Source organism: Mesitornis unicolor, unplaced genomic scaffold (genome assembly GCF_000695765.1).
Source record: "Mesitornis unicolor isolate BGI_N332 unplaced genomic scaffold, ASM69576v1 scaffold8704, whole genome shotgun sequence".
Classification (NCBI taxonomy): domain Eukaryota; kingdom Metazoa; phylum Chordata; class Aves; order Mesitornithiformes; family Mesitornithidae; genus Mesitornis; species Mesitornis unicolor.
This window is the reverse complement of record NW_010182021.1, coordinates 42,237-68,761: the sequence shown is the minus strand read 5'-3', so window position 1 is coordinate 68,761 and position 26,525 is coordinate 42,237. Positions and strand designations below refer to the sequence as shown.

The 26,525-nt window shown below is 38.2% G+C and overlaps 1 protein-coding gene across 1 annotated transcript; it reads right to left on the bottom strand.

Annotated features, from left to right (window-relative positions):
- Nucleotides 1-2,989: 2,989 nt before the first annotated feature.
- Nucleotides 2,990-26,427, bottom strand: SLC13A1 (solute carrier family 13 (sodium/sulfate symporter), member 1). The gene is made up of 15 exons (XM_010183624.1): nucleotides 26,323-26,427; nucleotides 24,377-24,505; nucleotides 22,669-22,805; nucleotides 18,581-18,768; nucleotides 17,928-17,985; nucleotides 17,772-17,838; nucleotides 17,110-17,270; nucleotides 12,965-13,084; nucleotides 11,692-11,790; nucleotides 11,501-11,602; nucleotides 6,158-6,261; nucleotides 5,142-5,251; nucleotides 4,308-4,469; nucleotides 3,235-3,372; nucleotides 2,990-3,133 (listed from the first exon to the last, which is right to left on the bottom strand). The coding sequence occupies exons 1-15, from the start codon at nucleotides 26,419-26,421 to the stop codon at nucleotides 2,990-2,992; spliced, it is 1,818 nt and encodes a 605-aa protein (XP_010181926.1). The 5' UTR covers nucleotides 26,422-26,427.
- Between the last annotated feature and the right edge of the window lie 98 nt (nucleotides 26,428-26,525).

Genomic DNA, 26,525 nt, shown 5'->3' with positions numbered 1-26,525 from the left:
TTGGGATTGTCCCTACCCAGGTGCAGGACCTTGCACTTGGCCTTGTTGCACTTCATGAGGTTGGCATGAGCCCACTCTCCAGCCTGTCCAGGTCCCACTGGATAACATCCCTTCCTTCCAGCGTGTCAACTGCACCACCCAGCTTGGTGTCATCCACAAACTTGCTGAAAGTGCACTCAATCCCACTGTCCTTGTCGCCGACAAAGATGTTAAACACTACCAGTCCCAGTACTGATTCCTGGGCCAGACCACTCATCACTGGTCTCCATTTGGACATTGCGCCATTGTCTGCAACTCTGAGCGTGACCATCCAGCCAATTCCTTATCCAGTGAGTGGTACGACCATCAGATCCATCTTTCTCCAGTTTAGTGACCAGCCATGCTGCAAATCATCTGGCACAAGCTGAGCTTCATCTTACACTGAAAACTGTCTTTTACTAGAGTTGACAGCTTCTCAATAGTTCTCCTAAATGGTGAAAAATTATCATTTTCTTCCAGTAAGATATGCAACTTGAAGACAGAATACAGGTGTCAAAGCATGATTTCACAGAGCAGTGCATCTGTGGACCTCTGCAGACCTCAATGTCATACTCAAGACTGAGATTACAACATCTAGTTCTGTATTGTCAACACTGATAAAACTGGGGGACAGCTCATAAGCACTTAACAAATTTCCTCTGGCTGAAAAACAGTTGCCACATGATTAAAATACTGGTGATTCTTTGCAGAGCAGACCAGTGAAGACAAAAATATCATGTCCACTGAGAATGGTGAATGTAAGGCCACAAAGGGGACTGTGTCCTTTTTTCATGTTTCATTAAGAAATAAAAACCCCAGTTTTATACATAGAAGAAATCTATCCCATATAAAATAAAGAAAAAATAATCTATTCCACTAAAATGAATATAATATGTTTGAACTTTTGTTTAAAGACTAAACATTTCACCACAAGGACAGTAAAGCACTGGAGAACATTACCCAGGGAAGCTGTGCAGGCTATGTTTTGGAGGTTTTCAAGAGTCAACTAGACAAATCCCTGAGCAACCTGGTTTGAATTCAGAGCTAAATTTTCTTTGAGCAAGAGGTTGGATAAGGTGGTCTTCTGAGATCCCTTCCACTCAAAACATTCTATGATTTGCTGCTTCCATTGCTCTTGAATAATCTGGAAATTACTGACAGAACTGGAAAGGTGATACCTGGAAACCTTAAAATAAGAGCACTCTCTTGGCTGGTCCTCCACTTTGTGCCTGCAGGACCAAAGGCCTACATAAACGTTGACCTCCTTTTTTCTGCATTGCACATCCTTCTGGAAGAACACCATATGATACAAATCAAGACCTATGTCTTGGATTAGCTACCTGCATAAGTATTTCCCTCTAGTACCTGATGAGTTAGAGGCTTAATTTAGCCAAGTATTGCATCTCTGTAACCGTAATAATTACTGTAGGGGATAAGTTAACATAATTTGCATAGTACAGCTCCTGATAGGCCTAGTCACGGACATAGCCCTATTTTGCCAAGCACTGCATTAAAAAAATATATATAAAAAAAGAAAAAAAAAATTCCAAAGAGATAGCAACCTCAGTCAGGCTGAAAAGTGGAGTGACAAGTATAGGTAGCAATTACTTACACAAAAACATCATCATTAGGAAAAAGTGCTTCTTTAATAACTCATTGCAGCTGAATATGCAACCAGTAGCAATGGAAGCAAATTGCATATATAACAATCCTATAGACTGTGTTCTGGCATTATAGAAGTCTTGACTGCCATCTCTAAATATGCAAAAATAGATGTTAACCATCTAATAATAATAAAAAAAAGCTTTGCTGTTGTTTTTAGGAAAAAAAGGATAATTTACAGTATCTGTAAAAGACAGATCATGGTTTCCAGCCACCATAGAGGTGCCCCAAGGGATGACTCAACTGAATACATGCAGCTTTGATTCAGACTATTAACAAACTGCCATGGGTCTTCCCAACATCAACGCTATAGTCCTTACAGTGTAAAACATGTAACAACCATATAAAACTTCATTATTTGAAGATACCTTTGAACTCCAAACTTCCATTCTGACTACATTGCACTGTTTTGTGTTTACAGCATTAACAGAGTCTAGAAACCTTAAACTGCCATCTGTCCTGTAGAGATCACGATCCTTCTGTTGAAGATGTGCTGTAGTCTTGATTGATGGATTGAGCATCACATCTTCAGCACTCTACCTTGTGCTTTCACTCATCAAGGGGATATCTCTCTACTTTTGGCAGAGAGGTATGATGATGATTTAGTCTCCATTCATATAGATCAATACATGTCTATCCAGAAAATTACTAAATGACAACAACAATATTAGTGAGGTCCTGGAAGGCGGTAGACTAAACATATGTTTAAAGTATATATTCTCCTTAAAAGTTACAAGGTGCTTAATGGATAAAGTGCTGTGTAAGTGGTTGTGCTACTCTTCTCTGTTTTCTGTGCATTTTTGTCAGGTCTGTAAACTATGTGTTCAAGACATGTGAATGTCTTGAATGTGATCAACACCATTTCAAAAGGTGTTTGAATCTAGAAAACAGAAGACCAATATGTTCTTGGATAAACCCCAAATATCAGCAAAGTAATAGCAGGGAAAGGTATTTGGAATAATGAAATATAAATGTCATTATTCCACTACCCTAAGAATGGGGGCAAACTGCCAGTGATAATGGCTTTGCACATTTATTTTTGCCTTCATAACATGAAGATTTAAAAATTCAGACTAGCTGAACTAGATTAGAAATTTGATCTAACTTTACAGTATTTATAAAGTCTAGCACTCTTCCTGATTAGACTCTTAGACTGGATCATCAGTCTCTGGGACTGTGAAATATGGCATTTATAGTAACGTGATCCTTATTGTGTGATGACAAAAAGCATTTAAAGTGACTCACCACATGTCAGTGGAAAAGAAAAGAAACAAAACCAATCCAAACCAATCCTCAGGATTTTTTTTTTTTACAGCCCACTGCTATTTGTAGAAGTAATGTTTGGTGCCCACATCGGGTAAGTATAGAGATCAAATATAGGTACTATCCATGTCATAACTGCAAGCATAACTACAGCAACTCCAATGATGTTAATGCCCAAACCAGCTTTCACCTAAAGGAGAGGAAAAAGAAAGCAGAAACTCACATCAAGACATTGAAGAAAGTATTTAAAATGCTAAAAATCCCCTTTAGGGCATTTTGTTTAAAACTCACCATGTCCATAACAGTTAAATGACCATATGAAAACACAATGGCATTGGCTGGGTTTGCTACGGGAAGCAAGAATGCAAAGGAAGTACACAAGGTAGCAGGTATCAAAATGAATAGTGGGTTCACGTGAATAGCTTCAGCCTATTGTAAAATAAAAGAGAGGGAGCAGCTGTCAAGGAACACATTTGCCTGATTAAACACATAAATACAAACCTATTATATTAACACAAGTGAACTGTGAACAGAACTGCCACTCTAAATAGTAAGAAATTACCTTCTGTGATAACTTGTTTTTAGGACTCTATCTGGGAATGCTTCAGAGGAGAAAAGGTGATTTTAATACAGAATAGCTGCTGAATTTTAAATCCATGACTAATGTTTCTTAATTGTGGTTGAGTCCATAAAATAAGACTGTTGCAAAAAGTGTGGTCACTGCACGAGTACTAAAAGCAAAACACTGAAAGAAAGATGATAAAGTTGAATTTTTATACAATACATAGGAGGGATTCAACTAAGTTAGGACTGAGGCTTCTTTGTAAGAGAGAGAAAGGGCATTAGTATGTTTCCAGGCTGGCCAAGAAGAAAATTAGAAGATGATCAGTAAGTTTTGAAGAAGAAGAAGAAACTGGGTGTTTTGATAAAGATGATGAGAAGAAGGGACACAATTGAGCTAAGGAGAGAAGAAATGAGAATTACATATAAAGCACATCTATTAGCCCTCTCTTCTTTTGGGTGACAGCTTGAACATTGCAGTTAACCATTTTCGCTGAAGATGTGGCCCTGAAGAAACACTAAGAGAGCTGTCCTTTTTAAGTGCTTTTGCTATTTATAAATAAGAATAACAGCATCCATTTTTAACTGTTGAACTTTTACATAATCTTACTGAATTTTCAACATCACTTGTAAGAAAGCCCCAAACTAACTAAATATCTAATACACAACACAGCACAGAACAAAAAAAAAAGTGTGAAATATTTTTTAGAGACTTTTAAAAACTGCTTCTTTGAGCAGCTATATTATTACATGCTTGATTGATAGAGCAGATTCTGATTAAAAACAACCTGTGTTATACTCACCAAAGGAGATAGTATGGGCAAAAAGATCGTAATGGTAGCTGGATTGCTTGCCACTTCCGTTACTGAAGTGACAATAAGGCATGATATCAGGATAACCAGCCACAAGGGCAATGATCCTAGAGGGGATAATTTACTCGCTACCCACTCAGAAAGTTTTGAAACCTGTGTAAGGAATATGACAACATGATTATATTTTATATATCATTGAAAATAAAATTCAATAAATGATATAGAATAGGAATTTATGCATCTGTTAATCGTGAAGTATTTGTGTAAAAGAGAAAAAATCTGAAATATTTTCTGAATTCCTACCATGTCTTTAAGCATATATTTCTAATTCAATGGTGTCCTATAGTAACCCATGCAAACTATATTCTGTTTATTTGTACCTGCACTTTTGAGACACTTAGAAGAGTCATAGTCCAAAAACTGTAAAATGCATATATCAGGCTTCATAACCAGAGTTTGGGCCCAAACCTGCCCAGTTTACTAGAGTAGCCCATAGAGTTCCATGTGGGAGGTACTGCAGTGACATGGGACATCAACACTAAGGCTTTGGAAACAGTATGTCTGAACAACTTCTACCATCATCAGGTTTAAATTAAATAACAAACAGTAGTCATCATTGTGCATAGTCTTCGAAAACAAAGGAAACTCCTTTTTTGTAATCCTGCTTTCTGAAAATCTGAAATATTTGTTGCATTTTTTGTGTGCAATATTGCTACAGAATACTCTTTGCTAAATCAAGAGAGTACCTGTGAAGCCACTACATGTCTGAATTGCTCTTGATGTGGGTCATGCTAATTGTTCAGTATCATCTATAAATTGCAATACCTCGCAGCCGTCTGCCAGCGCAAACCCGCCACCAACAAGAATAGCTATTTCCCAGGGCATGCATGACTGAAATTCCTTCCAAGTAATCAGTGGAGTGTAACCAAAAACAGCTAGAGAAAAAATAAAAATAAAAATAATAAAAAACACACAAAAACCCCCCAAACAAACAAAAACAACAAAATCCCCATCAACATTTAAAAACATCTTGAAAAACATCTTGAAATAATCTGAGAAAGAAATATTCAAAGGCAAAATCCCATCACTGTAATATAAGAAAGTCTGACATGAACAACCTGCTCTTCCTGGGTCAGATCCTTAGCTGGTGGAAACTGTCTCAACCTGAAGACGATAAAGCTGTTACAGTTACCGCCAGTGGAGCATTGGCCCCTCTGCCCTCCTTCCCTATGTGGAAGATAGCTATGGGATATCAATGAGTTTAATTTACTCAGTGAAACTGCACTATTCAGACAGATTGCTGAGCAAATGCTGTTTCACTTAGACACAGGCTCTGATCTTGCATTCTCTGTGAAGCCCCAGATCTCATTGATTCCAGCAGCAGAATTGAATGCATGAAGAAGACAAGCCAGAGGTATACTTTAATCAGGGTAAATTCTATTTTGAAGGGGAAAAATTAAATGAGAATGGACTCATTTATCATGTCACATTTTATAGGGTACCTTAAATAAGCAGTAACATTTTCAGAAATAAACTCAACCCTGCCACATCCAGTCCCATTCAAAACCCATTGTAACCAATGGAAAGGCGATTTCCACTGGTGGTGGTGGGCTGCAGGTAATGGGTTCCTGCATAGCACTAAGTCCTGCTGCTCACGTTGCTTAATTTTTGGCTCTGACTTCCAGGCCAGGGGTGCTTTATATTCCAGTAAGATAGTTTCCTGTATTAAGATTGCAACATTAGTATATAACAACATTCCTCTAACAAGTGCAATAGGCTGTATTTGTGGTTGCATCTTAGATACCTCATTGTAGTAAAATCCACATCGAAATATACTCAACTGTTTTCACCATTTGAGGTCCTAGACAATGTTTTTGCTGGAATAATAAAGAACAGGAGGCCTATCAGTAAGGCAGTTGTTGAATCCGTAGCGTAGCCTTTATACCTGAAGAGAAGTTAACAAGAAAAAACCCACATAAATATATACAGTTAGCAGGAGTAGGAGGAAAAAAGTGAGGAGGATGGAGTGGCAGAAAGAAGCTGTTAGGGACTGATCAAAACCCCCCATTACCCACCCTCCGCACCACTTGGTGCAGTGCAAAGAGATAGAGGAGTCAGGAATGAAGGGGTGAAGTTGAGCCTAGAAAGAAAGAGGGTGAGGGAAAGTTGTTTTAGATTTTGTCTTTGTTTCTTGCCACCCAACTCTATTTTTAATTGGCAAATAAATTAAATCATTTTTCCTCAAATCAAGACTTTTTTGCCTGTGATGGAAACTGGTAAGGAATCTCCCTGTCTTTATGTTGTCCCATGAGCTTTTTGACCTCATTTACTCCCCTGTCCTGTTGGGAAGATGAGCGAAAGAGTGACTGGGTTGGGATCCAACAGCCAGCCAAGGTCAATTCACCACATCTGTAAAAATAAAAACCCTCTAAATTCATAAATAAGCATCTTGAGTAAGCATGTGTGATTTTGTCACACAGAAATAAGCTGAGGGAGGAGACTGTCTGGGAATAGCTGACGCTTAAACAACTTATTTTCATAGTTCAATGTTAACTGTAATAAATTTAATAAGCTCTGTAATAGATTCAGTCCAACAGGCCTTAGGAGCACTGTGCACACCCACCAAGGATGATGCTTTTGTAGCTAAGAGAAGGCAGCAGAGCTTTATTATCATCCTTCTATGGCTGTCACTACTAGGGTCACAGACACAAGGGCCATGTTAATTTTGGTAATTTCCAGTGCCTGAGAACTGTTTGCACTAGTGTTTTTTAAACTGATCCAATATCCTTCTAACTTGTGTGGAGTAGCAACCTGCACTTATACAGGTAAAGTGTGAAGCTGAGCTCTAAGGCCATTTTAACACATCCATCTGATTCTGTTACATGCTGTTAGGTGGTGACATATTCCAGTTTGAAACTGTGCCAGTCTGTACCCATTACCTCTTGTACTGTCACTATGCACCACTGAGAAGAGCCTGGCTCTGTCCTCTCTGCACCCTCCCAGGCATTTTTAAACATTGACAAGATGCCCCTGCAGCCTTCCATTCTCCAGGCTAAACAGTCCCATCTCTCTCAGCACCTCCTCATAGGAGAGATGATCCAGTCCCTTAACCATCTTTGTGGCCCTTTGTTGAAGTGTCTCCAGTATATCCATGCCTTGTACTGCGGAGCCCAGAATTGGATGCAACACTTCTGGTGTGGCCTCACCAGCGATGAGCAGAGGGGAAAGATCTCCTTCCTTGACATGCTGGCAACACTCGTCCTAACACAGCCCAGGATACCATTTGCCTTCTTTGCATCAAGGAAGCATTGCTGTCTTGTGTTCAACTTGGTGTCCACCAGGACCCCCAGGTCCTTTTCCACCAAGCTGCATTCCAACTGGGTGGCCACCAGCATGTACTGGTGCTTGGGGTTGTTCCTCTCCAGGTTCAGGACTTTGCAATTCACCTTGTGGAACTAGGGAGGTGCAATTTTTTGCTGATGCAAAATACCACTCTCAGAAAACCTGCTTGGGACACACACAGCATCCTGCCATTAATCATACCATTATGAAGACACACATGGCACCATTTCAAACAGAATCTTTTAAATCATTATCAAATTTTGAGATAAACATTTTCCAAAGTCCATTTATCCAAGCTGCAATACAATTCCTTATGCAACATCTACCTGCTTATGACACTACAAATCTGATTGTCCTACAGGAAAGCAAAACAACTGTTGATTAAGGAGATCTCACAGTGATTTTAACTGAGATCATCATAGAGAACAGGGTTGTGGGCAAAAGTACACAGTGGCCTTGTATTGGAAGTAAAGAAAGGAATAAACCATGCAGGAGAAAGAAAGACTAGACTCAGGCATTAACCTGAGGAAGTGTGAGAGAAGCCCACCTTGCTGTAATCTGCTGCACCCAGTGTTGAGCTTTCTGTTCCTTATGAGGTTCATAAAATCCTGGCCAAAGGCCAACTTGAAACGCCTCTAATTGAAGTTAATACCCTACAGCCTGGAATCAGGCCAGGACATGGAAGGAAACTGCTGTAGTAGAAATGATGTGTGATCCTGTGCTGTCAATAGATGGGGAGGAAACAGGCATTTTTACCCTCTGCTGTTTTGTATGGTGCTTTACAACTTTTATTAAAACATCCTGCTGCCTGCCTCCAGAAGAAGGTGGCAGGGGCTCAGGGCAGGCCAGTAAAGGATTATTCTTTAATAGATTTATGAAATTTTCTTAAGAAAAATTAACTGGTAGAAGTAATATGTCTGATGATACTGCTTAAAAATGAAGCCTACTCAATACTGATACAGCACAAATGTGGATGAAAAATTCACTGATATTTCAAAAAGTAGCCCTTAAAAAGTGGGGAAGTATCATCATTAAAAAAAATCAGTGTTTATATTTTAAAGGGGTAATTAGTAACTTGTGAGGATGCACACAAGGGACTGAGAACATGAACATTGATGGTGAGAGTGATTGGAATAATTTTCTTGAAGCAAAACTTTGAACATTCCATTTAGTTTGTCAAAAAAAAGCTTATAAAGTGATATAATTAAACCAGATATGTATATCCTTAAAGCACCTGTCATAGAAAAGTTTTTAATCCAGCAGGGAAAGACAAAAACGGATGGCTGGAAGCTATATTCAGACAGAAAACAAGGTGTGAGTTTGTCTTGTTTAGTTTGGCAACAAACATGATTATCCACCAGAACAGACTACCAAGGAAAGTAGTAAATTCCAAAATCTCAGGAACATGTGTTTTGCCACCCTGAAATCAAGCCTGGTTGTTTTCTGGGAATTCGTGCTCTAGTGAAATGAATCTACTGGGCTTAACACCCAGAACAATGCAGCTTTTCTGATCTTCGGCATGTTAGAATAAATGAATTGGTGGTCCTGTCTGGTCTAAGATCCTGGGAGCGGTGTGACTCCCACCTAACAGGACCCCCTCTCACTGATCTAGGAGAGTCTCAAGGTCATATAGCTCTGTCATTGTGGCTTTACATAAGGACAAAGCTCATCTCTGCAGGGGACAGGTCCTCTCTCAGACTGGCTTGAGACTGTGGAATAAGATCCTGTGGGAAATAAGTGCTATCAGATTTCTGATAAGAAATCTTGTTTTTAAAGGGAGAGAATATTTCCTTACACTTGTTTCCTGTAACATAAACTTAAGGAAGTTGTGCACATGCCTATCAGTAAACTTAAATCCAAAACACTGACCAATTTTGTACATAAAGACATTAGGGAACAAGTGCATAAGAGATGCAGTTCATGAACTGCAGAAGTCCGCTGGACAACTTGGCTATGAGTGCAATGCAACCACTGATAGAAACATATGTTCCTGGTTTTTGAGTACTTTTTACTGTTTATTTGTTTTCTTTAAAGAAGGTGACTTACTACTACACCCAGCTGTACCTGTGCTGGCACCTTGCCCCATTCACATACCTTGGCTGAGAAGTTTTCATTGATCAGAAAAGTAAAAAACTAATTGCTAGGTTTTATGCCAGTTACTGCGATTGATTGATAAATGAAAGCTATCTAGAGATAGGCAAGGTCTGAATAGCAGGAAATGCTTGCTTTCCCCTTAAAGGTTTTGTTAGGGAGTAGCACAAGCTTTGTTTCTCCTCAGGTTACCTCACCCGAAGTATAACGTGATTCAGTCTAATGTGACATGACACGAGCGTGCATTCCTTCCCAAAGAAATCATTAGATGTTACAAAGTAACATCCCCATTCAGAACCTGTAACCACTCTTAGGAGAATATTCTGCTTTTCCTTGCCAGTGAACAAAATCCTGAGACAATGGTAAAAATCTTCAACCAGGAAAATGTGGATCTCTGGACTGAAACAATTCATTTGAGCCATAAGTCCTATATTTGAAAAGTTGTTTACAATGTCTGTTTTTCGGTATCAGATGTATCTCATTAAATGGTGCTTAGTGAGCACTGAATGTTAATGTGAATCAGAAAGAGAAGCAAAGCAAGCCTGATTGCTTAGCTAGCTGATTGCTTGATTAGGTCAGCACTCCAAAACCCCTTCAAGAATACAGTGTTTCATATGAGAAAATAATTATCATCAGCTCTGCTGTTGTTTTAAGGGTAAAAAAATGTTCTTTTGCAATTTTTTGATAATTAAAAAGTAAGTAATTTTAAAACAATTTTAGTTTTGAACACACTCTTTAATACTATTTTTATGCAAAACAATTTTGCTTTGCATTTTAAATCTCTAAAGGGCTACAATTAATCCTTCTGACGTCCCCTGCCACACTTTCTGGCAGAGCACTGGGGAGGGTGTGTGAGTGTATGTGTGGTAAGAATATATTTAAAGAGATGACGCATGGTGGATACATGTTCACATGTCATTTATGACAGACACACAGGAAAACAAAATGGTAAATTACCATCCAAATCCAGCACTGGCCTTTGACTCATCCAGTAATAAATGTTAAAAACAGAAGGAACTAAACAGAACAAAGTCCTGTTCCTCCCAATCCTGCATTACTTCCCGGTACTCCAAAGCAAAACTCAGACCTTTATCACAGAAGAACAGAACTTAAATTACAGTAATTACAGCAAGAGAATAGGAGATAACATAGTATTATATATTCTTGCAAGACCAACTAATTTCTTAGGGAAAAGTCTAGATGATCTTGGGGAAGGGACTGCATAACCATGCTGCAACAGAAAGCAAAAAATATAATAGTTCCTGAATTGTTCCTGGCTTTTTGATGGTTAGTTGAACTGTGACATTGAGAGAGTTATGTATGAACAGATAGTAATTTATATCATTAATTAAAGCTATCAAAGTAAGAGATGTTGGCCTGTATGCATACAAGTCACCAAAGGTAGTAGATAAAAAATGTCTAACCAAAGATTTATTCTTGAAAATGCAGTTTTAACAGGGAAGTAGGATACTGTAGCATCAGTCATTATGCATTCTCCCTCACTGAATCAAGTCTAAAGCCTAGGCATAATCTCTCTGGGTTTAGCACATTTCAGATACTGTACACATACATCTAAGAAATTGCTGGAGTTTACCTATTCTGTATACACTGCAAAGGTTTTCAGCAACTTTAGCCTGGAATATTTCTGAAGTATTGAAAGTATTTTATTTTTCCTTTAAATTGAGAAGGAAAGAAGGTATGTAGTTAAGACACAGTACGGTTCTTGTTGGTGTATCAAAAAGATTACTTACATTGGGAAAAGTGAAGACCATCCTGGGATGAAGCCAGGATCTCTGGTGAACCACAGCAGAGTCATTAGAATGAATAGGACAAGTGTAACAGTTTCTGGATAGCTATGGGAGAAACAGAATGGGTTATACATTTTCCTGAATTCACACTTGGATTTACTTGGTCCTGTTTGCAGATTTACAGTTTGACATACCTCATTGGTCCAAGTTTCTTGTACTCCTCCTGAATCACTTGTGCTGAGGCCTCTTCTCTAGCTGTTTTCTTCTTGCCACACTTGAACATGTTTTTAAAACTGGAATGTAAATCAGCAATATTAAATGATGAATTAACAGTGTTTACAGAAAATAAAAAGCCCAGTTTTTCCAGTTACAAATAGCACTTTAACAAGGTAACATTTTCAATTTACAATCCAGTATCTCCCATTTAATTACCACACCACAAACTGAGCATATTGGAATTAATTGATAAAGCCCGGTGGGAGATTGACAAAGACAGCAACAAAATGTGTCCTGTTATTTACTTACCCATTTGCTTAGGAAGGATGAAACTTTAATCATGGGAACTAATGGAAACAATCAAATATATAACTTGGATATTTAATGAAAGCCATCTATGACTTTGCTTTTCTTTGTTTTGTAATGAAAAAGTTTGTATCACATGGGTAGCCTGCATACTGATCCACAGACTATTTGCTAAGAGCTAGGTCTTCATTCTTGGATAAGATCCTTATGCAATATTAAAAAGAACAATATTGAAACTATCAAGCAAAATGAAGCAGTGCATGTTCACATATAAAGTGGTAAGCATGGGATGATTCTAAATCTGCTAAAGAATAGACAGTCTCACTTTTCAACTCTTGCACCATGAGTAGCCATGTAATTGTGGAAGACAGGTGATAACTCTGCACGTCAGTGAACTCATGGAGAAAAAGGCTTTGAAGCATCAGCCCAAAAGAAGTATTGCCCTCTCCAAAACCTTAAAAGCACAAGTTCTGAGGGGGGAAAAAACCACCACCTTACTATCACATACAAATTTTGGAAAAGTGGAAGTTTTTCGCTCCACATTTACCAATATAGTAATCCAATTTATAACATAGATATTGCTCAAGAATTCAAGTCAATCCCTGACTCCAGTGAAAGTCAACATCCTGATTATAAATCTTCCAGTCACAGACCAAAATGTGTAAGATTTCAGTATTCTTCTAAAGGAACTGAAGTATTCTAAAGGAATGGTTATCATAACTTTTTATATGGACTTTTCACATTGGGCTAAGTAGTCAAGGATCCTTATTTTAGAAAATTCTTGTCCCATCCAGAGACTCAGACATACTAACAAGGTTGTAAAGTCACTGCTGCTGCATTGTCTTCCTATTGAATCTTTTAAACTTAGATGCAATATTTACTCCTGCTGCAAAGTATCTCTTACATCGTCAACTTTTAGTTTTATTGATTGCAACATTTACTTACTCAAACCCAAGGAAAAGCCACTGGAGCCAGACCCAGGAGAGCAGCAGAATAATAACCGTGATGGGGATGGAAAGGATAAACCAGGATCCAAAATTGATGCACTGGCAATCTGGGTAACGTCTGCATGAAAGTAAAAAATTGTTCAGTTGAGCTTTGTAAAGGAATGAAGACTGGTGAGAAGTGCCAGAAAGCCCTGCTGCAAGAGAGTGCTTCTGGTTGGCAGCTGACTTCAGCATGAGGTGGCCTCTGGTGTCCTCTTCCCTCATCCTCCCATGCTGTTCCTGATCTTCATGATCACTAGAGGAACTAGCTCTGCCAGTTATCTGAGCAACAGGTCTGGAGATCTGACACTTTTCTAGACGTGTCTAACCTGAATTCAGTAGGCAAGGAAAAGCAGCTCACAGAATTAATGATCATTAGGACTACAAAGAAACAGAACTTAAACAAAAGTAGTTGTTTGAGAGGAGACTTCAGCACAAAAAATATACTCAAATGAACAAGCACCAATGAACTTAGAAAACAATAGTGGAGACACATTAAGATTTGTATTAAGGTTCCATAAGGTATTCAAAACTGATTAAAATCAAAATTATTACTACAGGTTTCCAGAGAAGGCAGGAATGTTTGTTTGTTAGGTGGATTGTCTCTCCTGTCACCTTGCCTCTTTGAGGCTGTCCTAAACTACTGTTTACAGATGTGGGCCATTCAACCAGAGCTCTCCCTACCTTCTGCATTTAAGAAAATGAGAAATGGTCTTTGGTTTTCTGAAAAAAGAAGTTACTGTTGAATGAGATAGATGTGAGAGAGGCAAAAAGGGCAGGTAAAAGAATGCTGTTTTCCAATTTGCTTTATGAACAGAAGTTATTCTCCCTTTAAGATCCTCCAGCTCTAGTGAGAAAGTTTTCAATGCTAAAAGTGAGAAAATTCTAGTCTCCTTGAACAACCTTTGTCTTTGATGCAAAAATCAGATGGAAGGGAAATCACAGTGTCCAGGAAAAGGCTGTAATGTCTATTTCCAATTATTTGTCGATCTTTTGTATTACAGCCCTTTCTAGAAAAGGAATTCTGATGGTCACACAGGTCTTTGAGGCAGTATGTGCATATTCTAAATGCTTTCTCAAGATAGAAAAAAACTGACATCAGCATAGCAATTACTTTCATCACTTGCTAAAGTGTTTATGATCCTCCCTGAATTATGTGTGCTACTTCCTTACTAAGCAACAAAACAAGCACTTGAAAACTTTATACTAATGAGTGGTTTCCATTATATAGTGTTAATTTATTGCAGTCAGGTTTCACAGTAAGTTTGTGCAGGGATGAGTATATATGTCAGTATTTCTAGTAATCTTAATATTAAAGATAGGAATTCTTCATCTCCAGAACAAATATTCCCCAGGTAGACTAGATGATCAATTTAAATTATTTTAAAAATGAACTATTGTGTACTGCTGGTTGGATTATCTAGTATTGTTGATTATATGCTACAAGTCTTGCCTGAGGCAACGACAGACAGGACACACTGAACTATTTATTTTCTAGACCTACTTCCTTTGGAAAATGAAAAGGTGTGATTGATTTTAATAATCCTCATTTTACAGTGATTCAATGCCAGTAACAATAAACTCTTTCCAGGCAAACACTACAAATGCCAACAAATTTGGTTCACAAAACATATCCAGATAAGAGTATTCATTTTAGGACTTTTATCAAATTGCTTAGGTTGAAAATAATATAATGTTGGCAAAGTTTGATTCTTCATGATGGAAGGTCAAAGTCAGTCATCAGAATAGAATTCAGGAAATTGAGTAACCTGTCTTTGAGCCTGATTCGAGATCCAAAGATTTCCTTATAGGATTTAGGCTTTCTTAAGCGTAGAGAACTCAGTTTTCCCCCTGACACAGCAGGTAACTCTCTCTCTAGCATCTCAACAGCCTTCCCCTCACCCTTGGGATCCACGGCCCTGCTCTTATATTGCCTAACTCTGAACCTTGGCTTGCAGTGCTAAAGAAACTTCTTTGTGTGGGAAAGAGCGATGAGGAAGTGCCTCAGCAAAGCTATATAAAGTTAGATAGGTAAAACTGCAGATGTGAGATAAATGACATGGGGGTCTGAAGCAGCCTGAAGGATTTGAGAGAAAAAACACCAATATGGAAAGGGATAAAACACTAAAGGAAATAAATATGATGTCAGAATAAAGGGACTCAGTATCACTGTGACAGGGAGCAGTGAGGACTAACCCATCTTATCCCCATTGATGCCTCTTTGGCCAGTAAAGGCTTCTGGGTATCTTATGGGCAGTGGTGAACAGACTAACGCTTAGCCCACAAGCTGGCTACACATCTTCTTTGTGTGTTAACCAACACACAGCAGTGGGCTAAGGTTTCCCACCAACACACAGACTCCACTGCTAACACAGATACGGTTTCCTCTTCATGTGACAAATGAAAAGGAGGAAAGGAGAGAACAGTAAACAGTAATTACAGTTTATTTAATACTAAAATTGGGAAGATATGAGGAATACGGAATTTTGCAGTGCAAAACACATTTTAAGTGTTTTGTCACTGAGTGGGAAACCCAAGAATACACTGTATGTCCAGCTTTTTGGATTAATTATCCTCCCTTCAGATGCTTAAGATATATGAAGGTAGACTGCAAGTATGTCCCAAGACATGCTAACAGGTCAACTCCCACTTCCCACACAGGTACAAATGAGGCCTCTAATGAGAAGAGGAGCAAGACAGTTAAAGATAAAAATATTTGCACAGGTAGGTGGTAGATTCAGCTTAAGTTAAGGATTAGGCTCAGTGGTTGTGTAAAGAGTAAACAGAATCCTGGTGGGCTTTAAAACTGGATTGCACATGCAGTGCTCAGTGTACGACTCATGCTTCTAGCAGAGGATGAAGCCTCAGGGAGAGAACAGCAATCTGCTTATGCATTCTTGAAGAGATTGCTAACAGCTAAGACAAACTGAAAAACCAGCTGCAAACCAGTTTTCTTCAAGTTTTCTACAACTGCAGGGAAATGAACATGAACAGTTCTTACCCCTAGTAATAAATTTTGGATTCTTCTGGGCTCCTGAGTGTGAAGCCTGCTTGAACCAGAAATGCTTATAAGTCTGCAAGTTTAAGTCTGAAGGACTTATAATGCCACAGTCTACCATGCGTAGTTCTTTGGCCTCAATAACAGACACTCCTATAATTTCCATACTGTTTCCATTTCTGCTATCTGCACCAGTCTGTCTTTTAGCACAGGCTGGTTTACAAACTGCACTACTTCAGTTCTCCTTAGCAGCATGCAGAAGGCAAATTTCACCCATTCACAGAACACAAGTTGGAAGAAAATCTATCAATAACTGGTCTTCCACCGTTTTGCCATCTGCAATACAGAATAGTAGGCAGAGGGTACTAAAAGCATTGTATTTTATTTTGTTCTATTTTTAAACTAGAGTAGGAATATTTCTGGCAATGAGTAGTTTGCAGAAGAAAAGCCTTCAGCAAGAACTATTGGGTATTCAAAAGCTTTGGAATGAAATCTGCCAATTTTCTTTTCAAAGTAGTTCTACTTAGAAAAGAAAAGGAATATTAAAGAATTTTTTAATGACCTCAAAATAAAGTGTTCCATTGAATTCAAAGTTTCAGACTGGTTTGAAATTATTTGCTATTCCTTTGCTTAACAGACCTAAATTCCTCATTTCAACAATGCATTAAGCGTAGTCTCCTGAAAGTCTCTTTAGTAGGCAGACCTAGACTTAACTTCTGCAGTACTTGTAAATGGGTAACAGCCCTTTAAGACAAGATAGTGTCTGTCATATTCATGGTAGGTAGTGTCTTTCTCCTCAGATAAGCCCAACCTTTTCCATGCAGCTGTTCAGAAAGTAGACTACTACTTAACCAAAGAATGGTCATCTTTTTGCATGTGTTGGGTGATCACTTATTGACCTTCCCAGTGTAAGGCAAATGCAACCATGCAGTTTCATTTTATTTCATTAATAAAAGATAGCAAAAAAGAAAGCAATAGAATCAAATACTATCAAATCAAAGGGTAAGTTTTCTAATGCATTTTAAGGGAGCTGTGTGAGAGCTCAAGAAAGAATAGATAAAATTCTGGATTAAGAACAATACTAAAAATTTAAGGTAGTCACTTACGTATTGAAGTGCTCAGCAAAAATAAGATTAGTCGATGTTCCCGTGATTGTAGTCAGCCCTCCAATGGTAGCAGAATAAGCAACACATAAGCACATCACTTTGAAAACACCACTGTATTTGTCCTCTCTGCTTTTTCTCTCTATTTCAGCAGCTGGTAGGTTCTGCTTAGAAAGAATAAACATCAATTATATAAGAAGGGCTCATCATCAGGCACAAAATTAGGGCTCAAGGATGCCCAGAACAGCCAGACAATTTGCTGACAACAGAGCCATACACAGCATGGTTTGGTTTGCTGTTACAGTGGCACCACAATTATTCATGCAAAGGAAAACAGGAGAGGGTAAAATCCTGAAGTCCTTTGTCTCTGCTTCTCAGTATCTACAATGTCCTTTGTATATGCTGATATGTGTACACCTGATATATAGAGCTTATTCTCTGGTGAGGTTGGTTTAACTTGTATAGAATACACTGGGAGCGCAAAAGTACTACTGAAATAACCACATGAGCAAACTGTATGTATATGTGCATCTAGACACATGTATCTTACTCAGATGAAACTAGCTTCTGCTAGCTGTGCCATCTGAGGTGTTACATAGAAGTCAGATTTAGGTTAAAATTAAGTTTCATGTATTAGCAGCATAATAAAATTACACCTTAAGTACCTGTTCCTTTTCTTTTTCATTTTCCTTTTCAATTCCACACACAGTACTACCCACATCCTTGGTATATCTGGGAAAACAAAGGTATGCATTGTAATAATCAGATATTCTATATAGAAGGCTTCTTAGAGCAGAATTTAGTAAATGAATAACTGTTACCCATTAACTTGTTTTTCTTTCTCTTTCCAGTCACTGCTTTCACATTCTTCTACATTTTCTGTAAGACATTGAGGGAAAGACAGATAAGTATTTAATGAAGCAAAACTGGAAAGGCTCCATCAGCAAGTCCCATTCCATGCAAAAACTTCACATCATCCCATGAATTTATTTACAAGTTCTAATCTTAAAAACAGCTGAACTGTGCCCTGCTCCTTCATGACTCCTATAGACCAAAGTCTTAATCTTCTATTGATGAGAATTCTCTTCCTAATTTACAATCCAGCTGTGTATGTAACCAGTTCAGACTCATTTGTTGACCCAACATTACCCTAGAGCTTAAAGAGACCTTTTCTTTTTCTAACACTTAACCCACAGTGTATTTATAGCCTGTAGTTATATTTCTCTTCAGACTTTATTTTACTAGGCTGAACAAGACAGCCTCTTCTCTTCCTCTCTCCTAACTGCCATATTCTGCACCTGTTCAGTTTTAATTAATCATTGTGTACGTGAGAGACCTTATACAGAATGAACCGAGTGGTCTCAATGTAGTATGTAATGATGCTAGTACTTCCCTAGCCAACTTTATTTTATGTAGTATTTACACCACTGCAGAGTGAGGGTGGACAAAGACAAAAACTGCACTGCATGCCTACCGTCCAGCTCCAGTGCTGGGTTGATGGAGCCCTTAGAGCAAGACATCTCCAGAACATCAGCTTCTGCTTCAGCTCTGATGATCTGCTGAGCTACAGCCTCTACAATAGGCATCACCATGGCAGCAGCAGACGTGTTGCTGAGCCACATTGACAAAAAAGCACAGCTAACCATGAAACCCAGCACAAGCCTGCAACAGGAGAGAAGAGTCTGTGACCGTTACAGCAACACCTCCTATCACTATTCTATTAAATAAAAATGGAAAGCTTTTTTCAACAGAAAGCTTGAATGTAGGAGACACTGAAAATTTAAAGGTTGGAAGTGAACTCTGAAGGAGTTTATGGATTAATGATCTTGCTCAAAAGACATTTCTCACTGAAATTATAATTTTTTAGAGTTAAAGGATCAACTACATTATAAACTGACACAGAAGCAATAATGTTTATTTAAAAAATGATACTGTATTTGAATCGTCTTTGAGTAAAGAACACCATGTATATCACAAGATCAGATGAAAGTTAAAATGGCTATACTGCTAATGCTATTAATTCTGTATTGCACAAGCTAGATCAAAACCCTGGACTTATCACTTTGGCTGTAAGTCCTCTAGATACCTGCCCAGGTGTTACAGTAAGAAATATTAACAATCCAGTAAGTGATACTTAGCTTAACCAGAACCCCAAGACAAGGGTAGGGATTATTTGTGCTTCAATAGACATCATATTTAATATTAAATGAGAAAGTGACGGTCATTACAAAGTCTTAGTCTGGTCTTGGCACAGCTTATGCTAAGTAGTTTACTGCAAATCAGAATGCATCTGTGCAACACTCTGAATTGCGTCAGTGACTGGAGTCACTCTAGTTTTATACTAAAAACTCAGATATTCTGTGTCATATCTGATGAAGTTGAACAGTCATTTTAGAATACAGACCACATTGTCATTTTTAATGCATCTCTTGGACTTGTAAATGAGAGTAGTCCTTCTGACTTCCTGTCCAAAGGTGTTGGCAGTGTTGTTAAGCACCTGCCATACTTCACCACAGCAAGAGAACAACCATGAGTGGAGGGACTGTGGTGTTATAGTACTTTCTGAGAAGTCATTTGTGGAATTTGTAAAGCTCTTTGCCTAATCTTGATCAAAAGTTTCACAAAAACTGTAAGGATTCCTCAGCAAGCGATGACAAGATTTTATACAAAAATAATGTAAGCAGCATTTTATGATATGAAAATACTATTCAAAATTCCTCTCATAGCCTTTCATTTCAGCTAACAGCAACATTTCAGATTTTATTTTTTTCTCAGTAAGGGCACCTCGTCTTTTCTCTGTGCACTTTTAATTGCGTAATGAAGAAATGATCTGCAGACCTGATTGAACAGAAATTATTATTATAGTATAAAATCCGTTAACTTTATGCAGTTTTTGATTAGATCCTCAGATGGAAGCTGGGGAAGAATTGTGTTTTCAGGAGAATTTTTTATGCAGAAAATACTGGTCAGGCTAAGCACATTGAATATGAATGCTAACACTGTAGAGAAATATAATTTTAGTACAAATTGCAAGAGGATTTAAAACCAAAACAAGTTAAGACTTTCACTAACATGTTTCAAAACTGTTCATCATAAATTTTCAGCATTTAATGCACTGATGGTCAGGTGACCATTTAGTACATCAAGGTGTACTCTAATGGGTGATTCTAAAATTGATTAAAAAATAATAAAATATAACCTAACCTGTCCAGCCCCAGTTTTTTTGCATTATTCTTTCTATGGTGTTAAAATATATTCTGCATGGAACCTTGGATGTTAATTTCATTTACATTCAATTGTAAAGTCACTCTTTACTGTGTAATACACAATGTTTTATTACTCATTCTAGTCCTTGCACGTTGCATAGACATATTCACTTTTCCTGCTTGCAAACTGGTTTGCAGACCAGAATGCGTAGCTTAAATGATGAGAGGCCTTCAAAGACTTATATAATCATAGAATTATTTAGGTTGGTAAAGACCCTTATGGCCATCAAGTCCAGTTGTTACCTTAGCACTGCCAAGTCCACCACTAAACCACATCCCTAAGTGCGACATCTACATATCTTTTAAATACTTTAAGGAATGGTGACTCCAACACTACCCTGGGCAGCCTGTTCCAAGACCTGACAACCCTTTTGGTGAAAAAAAAAATTCACTAATGTGTAATCTAACCTCCCCTGGCACAACTCCAGTCCATTTCTTTTTGTCCTATCACTTGTTACTTGAGAGAACAGACTGACACCCATGTTGCTACAACCTCCTTTCAGATAGTTGTAGAGGGCAATAAGGTCTCTCCTCCTTTTCTCCAGGCTAAGCAGCCCCAGTTCTCTCAGCCACGCTCCATAAGACTTGTTCTCCAGACCCTTCACCAGCTTCGTTGCCCTTCTTTGGACAGGATCCAGTGCCTCAATGTCTTGCTTGTAGTGAAAGGCTCAAAACTGAGTGGAGTATTCAAGGTGCAGCCTCACCAGTGCTGAGTACAGGGAGATGATCACTTCCCTAGTCCTGCTGCTCACGCTGTTTCTGGCACAAGCTAGTTTTTCCAGAAGAATGCAGAATCCAGAAGACTCCTGCTATTCTACTTCTAGTGCTGCATCCCCCATGTCCTCTAATGCAGAAACCTCCTACAAGGATATCTCTACTTTGGGCCGGATGAGGCTCCAGTGTGTCCAGGCTGGCTGGGAACTCCTGCTAGTGGAGGAGGAGGGTTGTGCACAGAGAATAGCGTGCATTACTGCAGTGGGCAAAGCTAACAAGCAGCAGATGCTGAGAGGTGAGAGAATCATCTTATCATAATCTTATAATCCATTTGTCAGGACCAGGAAATGTGATATAGCTGAGATAGTTGTGAGGGATACGGCTTCCTCAGGGATACAAAGCTGTCTGTAGAGTTGCTCAAAGTATATTCAGCAGCTGGCTGCAAGTTTCTGTGTCCACAGCAAGTTCCCCAGCAGTATTCAGCTTAGCACAGCATGTCATCCACTTCTGTTCTCCCTTTCAAGATTTCAGCCAAAAGATGAGGATTTAGGTATGATCAAAATAAAGAGAAGTTGAAATAACTAAAACTGCATAGCTCAAGAAAATAGCTATAGATAATGGGAGGCAGTTGAACAAGAATGTTAAAGAAGAAAGCTACCAGCTATCAAAAGATGCAGGAAAAAATCAAAATACTTATGATACTTAAGATCAGGACAGACAAATCACTGAGGGATAGAAGCAATCCAGCAGTTCCATGAGATGTTATTAGATAGATCACCTAAGACTCATCTCCTTTTTTAGATCTGGTGTTTCTATTTTTTCTGACCTTTTACTTCCCATCACTGTCTGCTTCCTAACAAGGTGTCATAGGCATCATGTATTCTGGGAAGCCAGACTTGATCTACAGGTCTTATCTGCAGCCTTTCTGGTGTGCTGACAGATGAATCTGTGGGCCTAACGCTTTTCTACAAGCTTGTAAAGCTTCATAATATACATCCTGATAGTAAGTAAGTAGATAGTGTGTGATTTCATCACCTCATCCACCTGGTGAAGTTCCTATTCCTTTTATATTTTCTTCATAGGAAGATAAAGAAAAAAACATAAATAAAGACAAGGTGCTTAATGTCTTTTTCCTTCTCCACCACATCTTCCATTTTATGACTTTTTTTCCCTGTGTATTTGAACTCTTGTATTTTAGGAAATGTCCAGAATTTTGCAAGAAGTATTGAAATGCAAATTAATAATAAGTGCAGCACAGATTTTCCATTCTAGGCATCAGGTATGTAATGTACTAATCACCATTAAGAAACGGGACCCTTATGTTATTCACAAATTCATCAGATTTTTTGTTCAGAAGGATCATTATCATGAACAGAATCACTGCAGGAAACCTTCAGTTAGAATTTCAGCAAAATAATAAAGTGTCACCTACAAATCAGTCATATAGTTCCAAATATCTGCTTTGTTTCAGAAGAAAAGGAAGCCTGGAAGTCTACTACAGAGAAAGCAGTAGGCAATTATTTCTGGAATACATAGCTTTCCACAAGTATCATCATCCTTCAAGATATTGTTTACAACATACCATGCAGGGTTGACACCCACCAGCATCACCATTCTTAAAGCCACTCTTCTGTGGAAATTCCATTTTTCTATAGATGCTGCCAAACAAATAACTCCAATCAGCAGCAGATGAAAATCTTTAAAATAAGCAGATGCCACCTGAAATAAAAATAAAAAATACATTGTAACTAAATGGTGACTTACTAGTAGTATTTGGTATTATCAATTTAATTAAAAAAAAACCAAACCAAACAGTAAGGGCATATATTGAAATATGTATGGTGGGTGTGGTGCAGTCAACTTACTGGAGGGAGGTGAATGGCATTCAGAGCCATCTTGGCAGGCTGGAGAGATGGGTCCCTGCAAACTGCAAGAAGTTCAAAAAGGCCAAGTGCAAGGTCCTGCACATGGGCTGAGGCAATCCCAAGCACAAATACAGGCTGGGCAGGGAATGGATTGAGAACAGCCCTGAGGAAAAGGACTTGGAGGTGTTGAGCCAGCAGCGTGCACTTGCAGCCCAGAAAGCCAATCTTATCTTGGGTTGCATCAAAAGGAGAGTGAACAGCAGGCTCTCCCCCTTATACTCTGCTCTTGTGAGACTCCACCTGAAGTCCTGCATGCAGCTCTGAGGTCTCCAACTTAAGAAGGACATGGACCTGTTGGAGTGACTCCAGAGGATGGCCACAAGGATGATCAAAGGGCTGGAGCACCTCCGCTATGAGGATCGGCTGAGAGAGTTGGGGCTGTTCAGCCTGGAGGAAAGACAGCTCTGGGAAGACCTTATAGCAGCCTTCCAGTTTCTGAAAGGAATCTTCAAGAAAGCTGGGGTGGGACTTTTTACAAGTGTGTGTAGTGATAAAACAAGTGGTAATGGCTTTAAACCAGATAGGGGTAGATTTAGATTAGGTATTAGGAAGAAATTCTTCACTATGAGGGTGGTAAGGCACTGGAACAGGTTGCTCAGAGAAGTTTTGAATGCCCCAAGACTGGAAGTATCTAAGGACAGTTTGAATGGACCATGGGCCATGGCAGGGGGTTGGTCTAGATGGTCTTTAAGGTCCCTTCCAACACAAATCATTCTATGATTCTACGATTCTATAATTCTATGATTCAATAGTAAGAAAGTTTTTTGGCTTAAATTTAAACTGTTAATTTCAATGAAACTGTTAATTTATTTTAAAGCAAATTATGCAAGAGTAACTGCACTAAATTGCATAGTGTTAAAACAAAATGAAAAGTAAGGCTTATGATATGAACAACCTAAGATAATCAGTCACACCTCACATGCGAAATAAATCACCAATTAAATGTTGCTTTTATTAATTTAGTCATCTATCCAGCAGACAAAAGAACCACTGCAAGCATAGATTTAGAGTATGATAATCTGTGGTGTCCTTTCTTTGACATGAAGATATATAACTCGCATTTTGCACATTGGGTCTTTAGTGTGTCATCTCGCTTCTGTAACATTAGGGATATTTTATATCTATCTAGCATTTTCCCATCAACTGGCATTTAAGTACTGAATCAAAATCTAGAAAAAAATATTAATGAAATATGATCAAGTCCTGAGGACAAAGCACATAAGCAAGACTTGAGGCAAACCTACCATGATTGGCACTCAGTGAATCCATGGATTAGGCTACCAGGTTTCAACATTATATGGTTCTTTTTTTGGAGATTTTATCATTGAAATCCATAATATGATAGAGAAGGGAAAAAAAATTTACCTCCTTGGATTCCATTATACCAAACAATGGGAACATAAAGGCAGGGAGCAAAGCTGAAACAGCCAGTGGCAAAGCTTCTGTGAGCCAAAAGATGGCAACTACAAACAATGTGTATGCACATTCTGCTTCCTAGAATACAAAAGGCACAAAAAAATACGAGTGGAGCATCCAGGAGAAAAATTGCAATTGCAAAAAGCCCAGCTATGACAATAGAGAGATTTTCCCCCATCTGGAACAAGCATGAATCAAAGGACAATTGATAATCCTGTTAAGATGTTAAACATAGTCTGTAAAGTAGTTTTAAATATTTTTTTCTAAGATATAATAAAATTACTTAAATTCCACCACTTATGAAAGGTGGGAAAAAAGTCAGCTGCCTTTTCCTTCAAGCACAATTAATCATATAGCTCATTCTGGAGCATTATCAGATCATGTATTAACACAAATTACAAACATTCTGCATCAGCAAGCAAACCTTCAAACCTCTAGGAGGACTCACAGTCAACAATAGGTCAAATTTTGTCTCTCCTATAATCCATGAAGTATTATCATCAGCATCAGTAAGGCAAGGAAATAATCTAATATGAAAAACATTGTGCAAGACTGACAAGAAATATGGTTATTGTTTTTAAGACTTGTAATTTTAGTCAGTGTCTTTTGTTTAAACTCCTGGAAAACAGGAGTTTTTTTCAGGAGAATTGACTTCAATGCTGCCCATAAAATGCAGCCACAGCCAAATACAATGAGATGAAGTGAGCCTAGTTTCTTTCAGAATCCTAACAAACTCTTTTGTGTAGTTCTGATTTATATTTCTGCTATTGAGGTAAATGGTTTAGATCTTTTAATGCCACTGATTAGTGCATTAAACTACTCAACAGCAGCAGAGGTGGTTTGTGTTGGGAAAGGAATATGGCTCTGAGTGGCCATTAATGGAATGGCTCTGAGAACCACTGACTGAAAGCCAACAGTTTTGAATCTAAGTTAGTCAGCTATGGCTAGTATTTATTTTTTAGGGGAAGCTTGTGTTAGGTATGAAATAATTCGATGTATCAATTAATTTATCACCTAGTAAGTGTTCATCTCACTTAAGTTCTACTGCATTAAGAATTTCTCAAGAATTTCCTCTCACAGAGGAAACTGAAATACTGGGAATATTGTGATGTGAAACAGTATGAAGCTTGTTGCTCTGTAACCACTATCTATCTGTGATTCATGGACTTTTACACTGGACTTCCATGTATTGTTACGCATGATACGTATAATGCATGAGTAAAAATACATCACAGGAGAATTCAATTTCATTCTGCTAACATCAGAGGTCTCCCAAGTACAGTCACTAATAAAATTTTTAGATAGCTGTTTCATCAGCCTAGAGTTGACACATGAGTTATTGAATGTCAACAGAATTTATTTCAAGGAAAATAAAACGAAGATGTCCTGTCATAACCTGTGCTCTATTTAGGAACCAGAGAGAATTTCTCACATCATTGATTTCAGTCATTTACTATCAGACAACACAATATATGATGAACTTAACAAAGTCCATCATGAAATAAAAAGGTAATTGCAGCTGTCTTCCTGACAATTCATCTCCATTTTAAATCATAGAGCGGTTTAAAAATGGCCTATATGTAATAGTAAGGATAGGATTTTCAAGGTAGTCTAGATGATGTTAAATGAGAAAAACATTTCCTGAACAAGAAAACAAATATACAATTCAGAACTTCATGTAATCAGAACAGATTCATACATTAAAGCTGTTGTCTTTTCTACATTTCTATGCAAATACTACGACCAAAATAAAAAGTCTACAGTGCAAACATGAAGTCATTCAAGGTCCCTTCCAATTCAAAACATTCTATGATTCTATGATCCTAAGAAGGTCTGGGAATCTCAGGCTTGACATACAGGTGCAAAAGAGTTGCCTCTGAAAGTATGTTACTTACTTTGGTTTTGATGATAAGTGGAAGTGGAAGTAAAAGAAGTGGGGTGAGGACAATGAGCAGGAACCTTCGGTAAGCCAGGAGGTAGCTAAGAATCTTCATGGTTGATAGCTGGCAGATGAACTTTCCTGAGGAAACTGTCAAAAAAAATAGGTCTGACTTTAAATAGCTGAGTCTGATTAATATTTTTCCAAGCTATCACCTTT

Bases quoted from the DNA above. Each gene is read 5' to 3' on its own strand.
- SLC13A1 (XM_010183624.1), bottom strand. From the start codon at position 26,421: ATGAAGATTCTTAGCTACCTCCTGGCTTACCGAAGGTTCCTGCTCATT. The intron at 11,791-12,964 runs GTAAGTAAATGT...TTTACATTCCAG, and splicing joins TGGCTTTTCCTTGGGTTTGA to TTTTAAAAACATGTTCAAGT. The intron at 3,373-4,307 runs GTGAGTATAACA...ATTTTACAATAG, and splicing joins TGCCCATACTATCTCCTTTG to GCTGAAGCTATTCACGTGAA.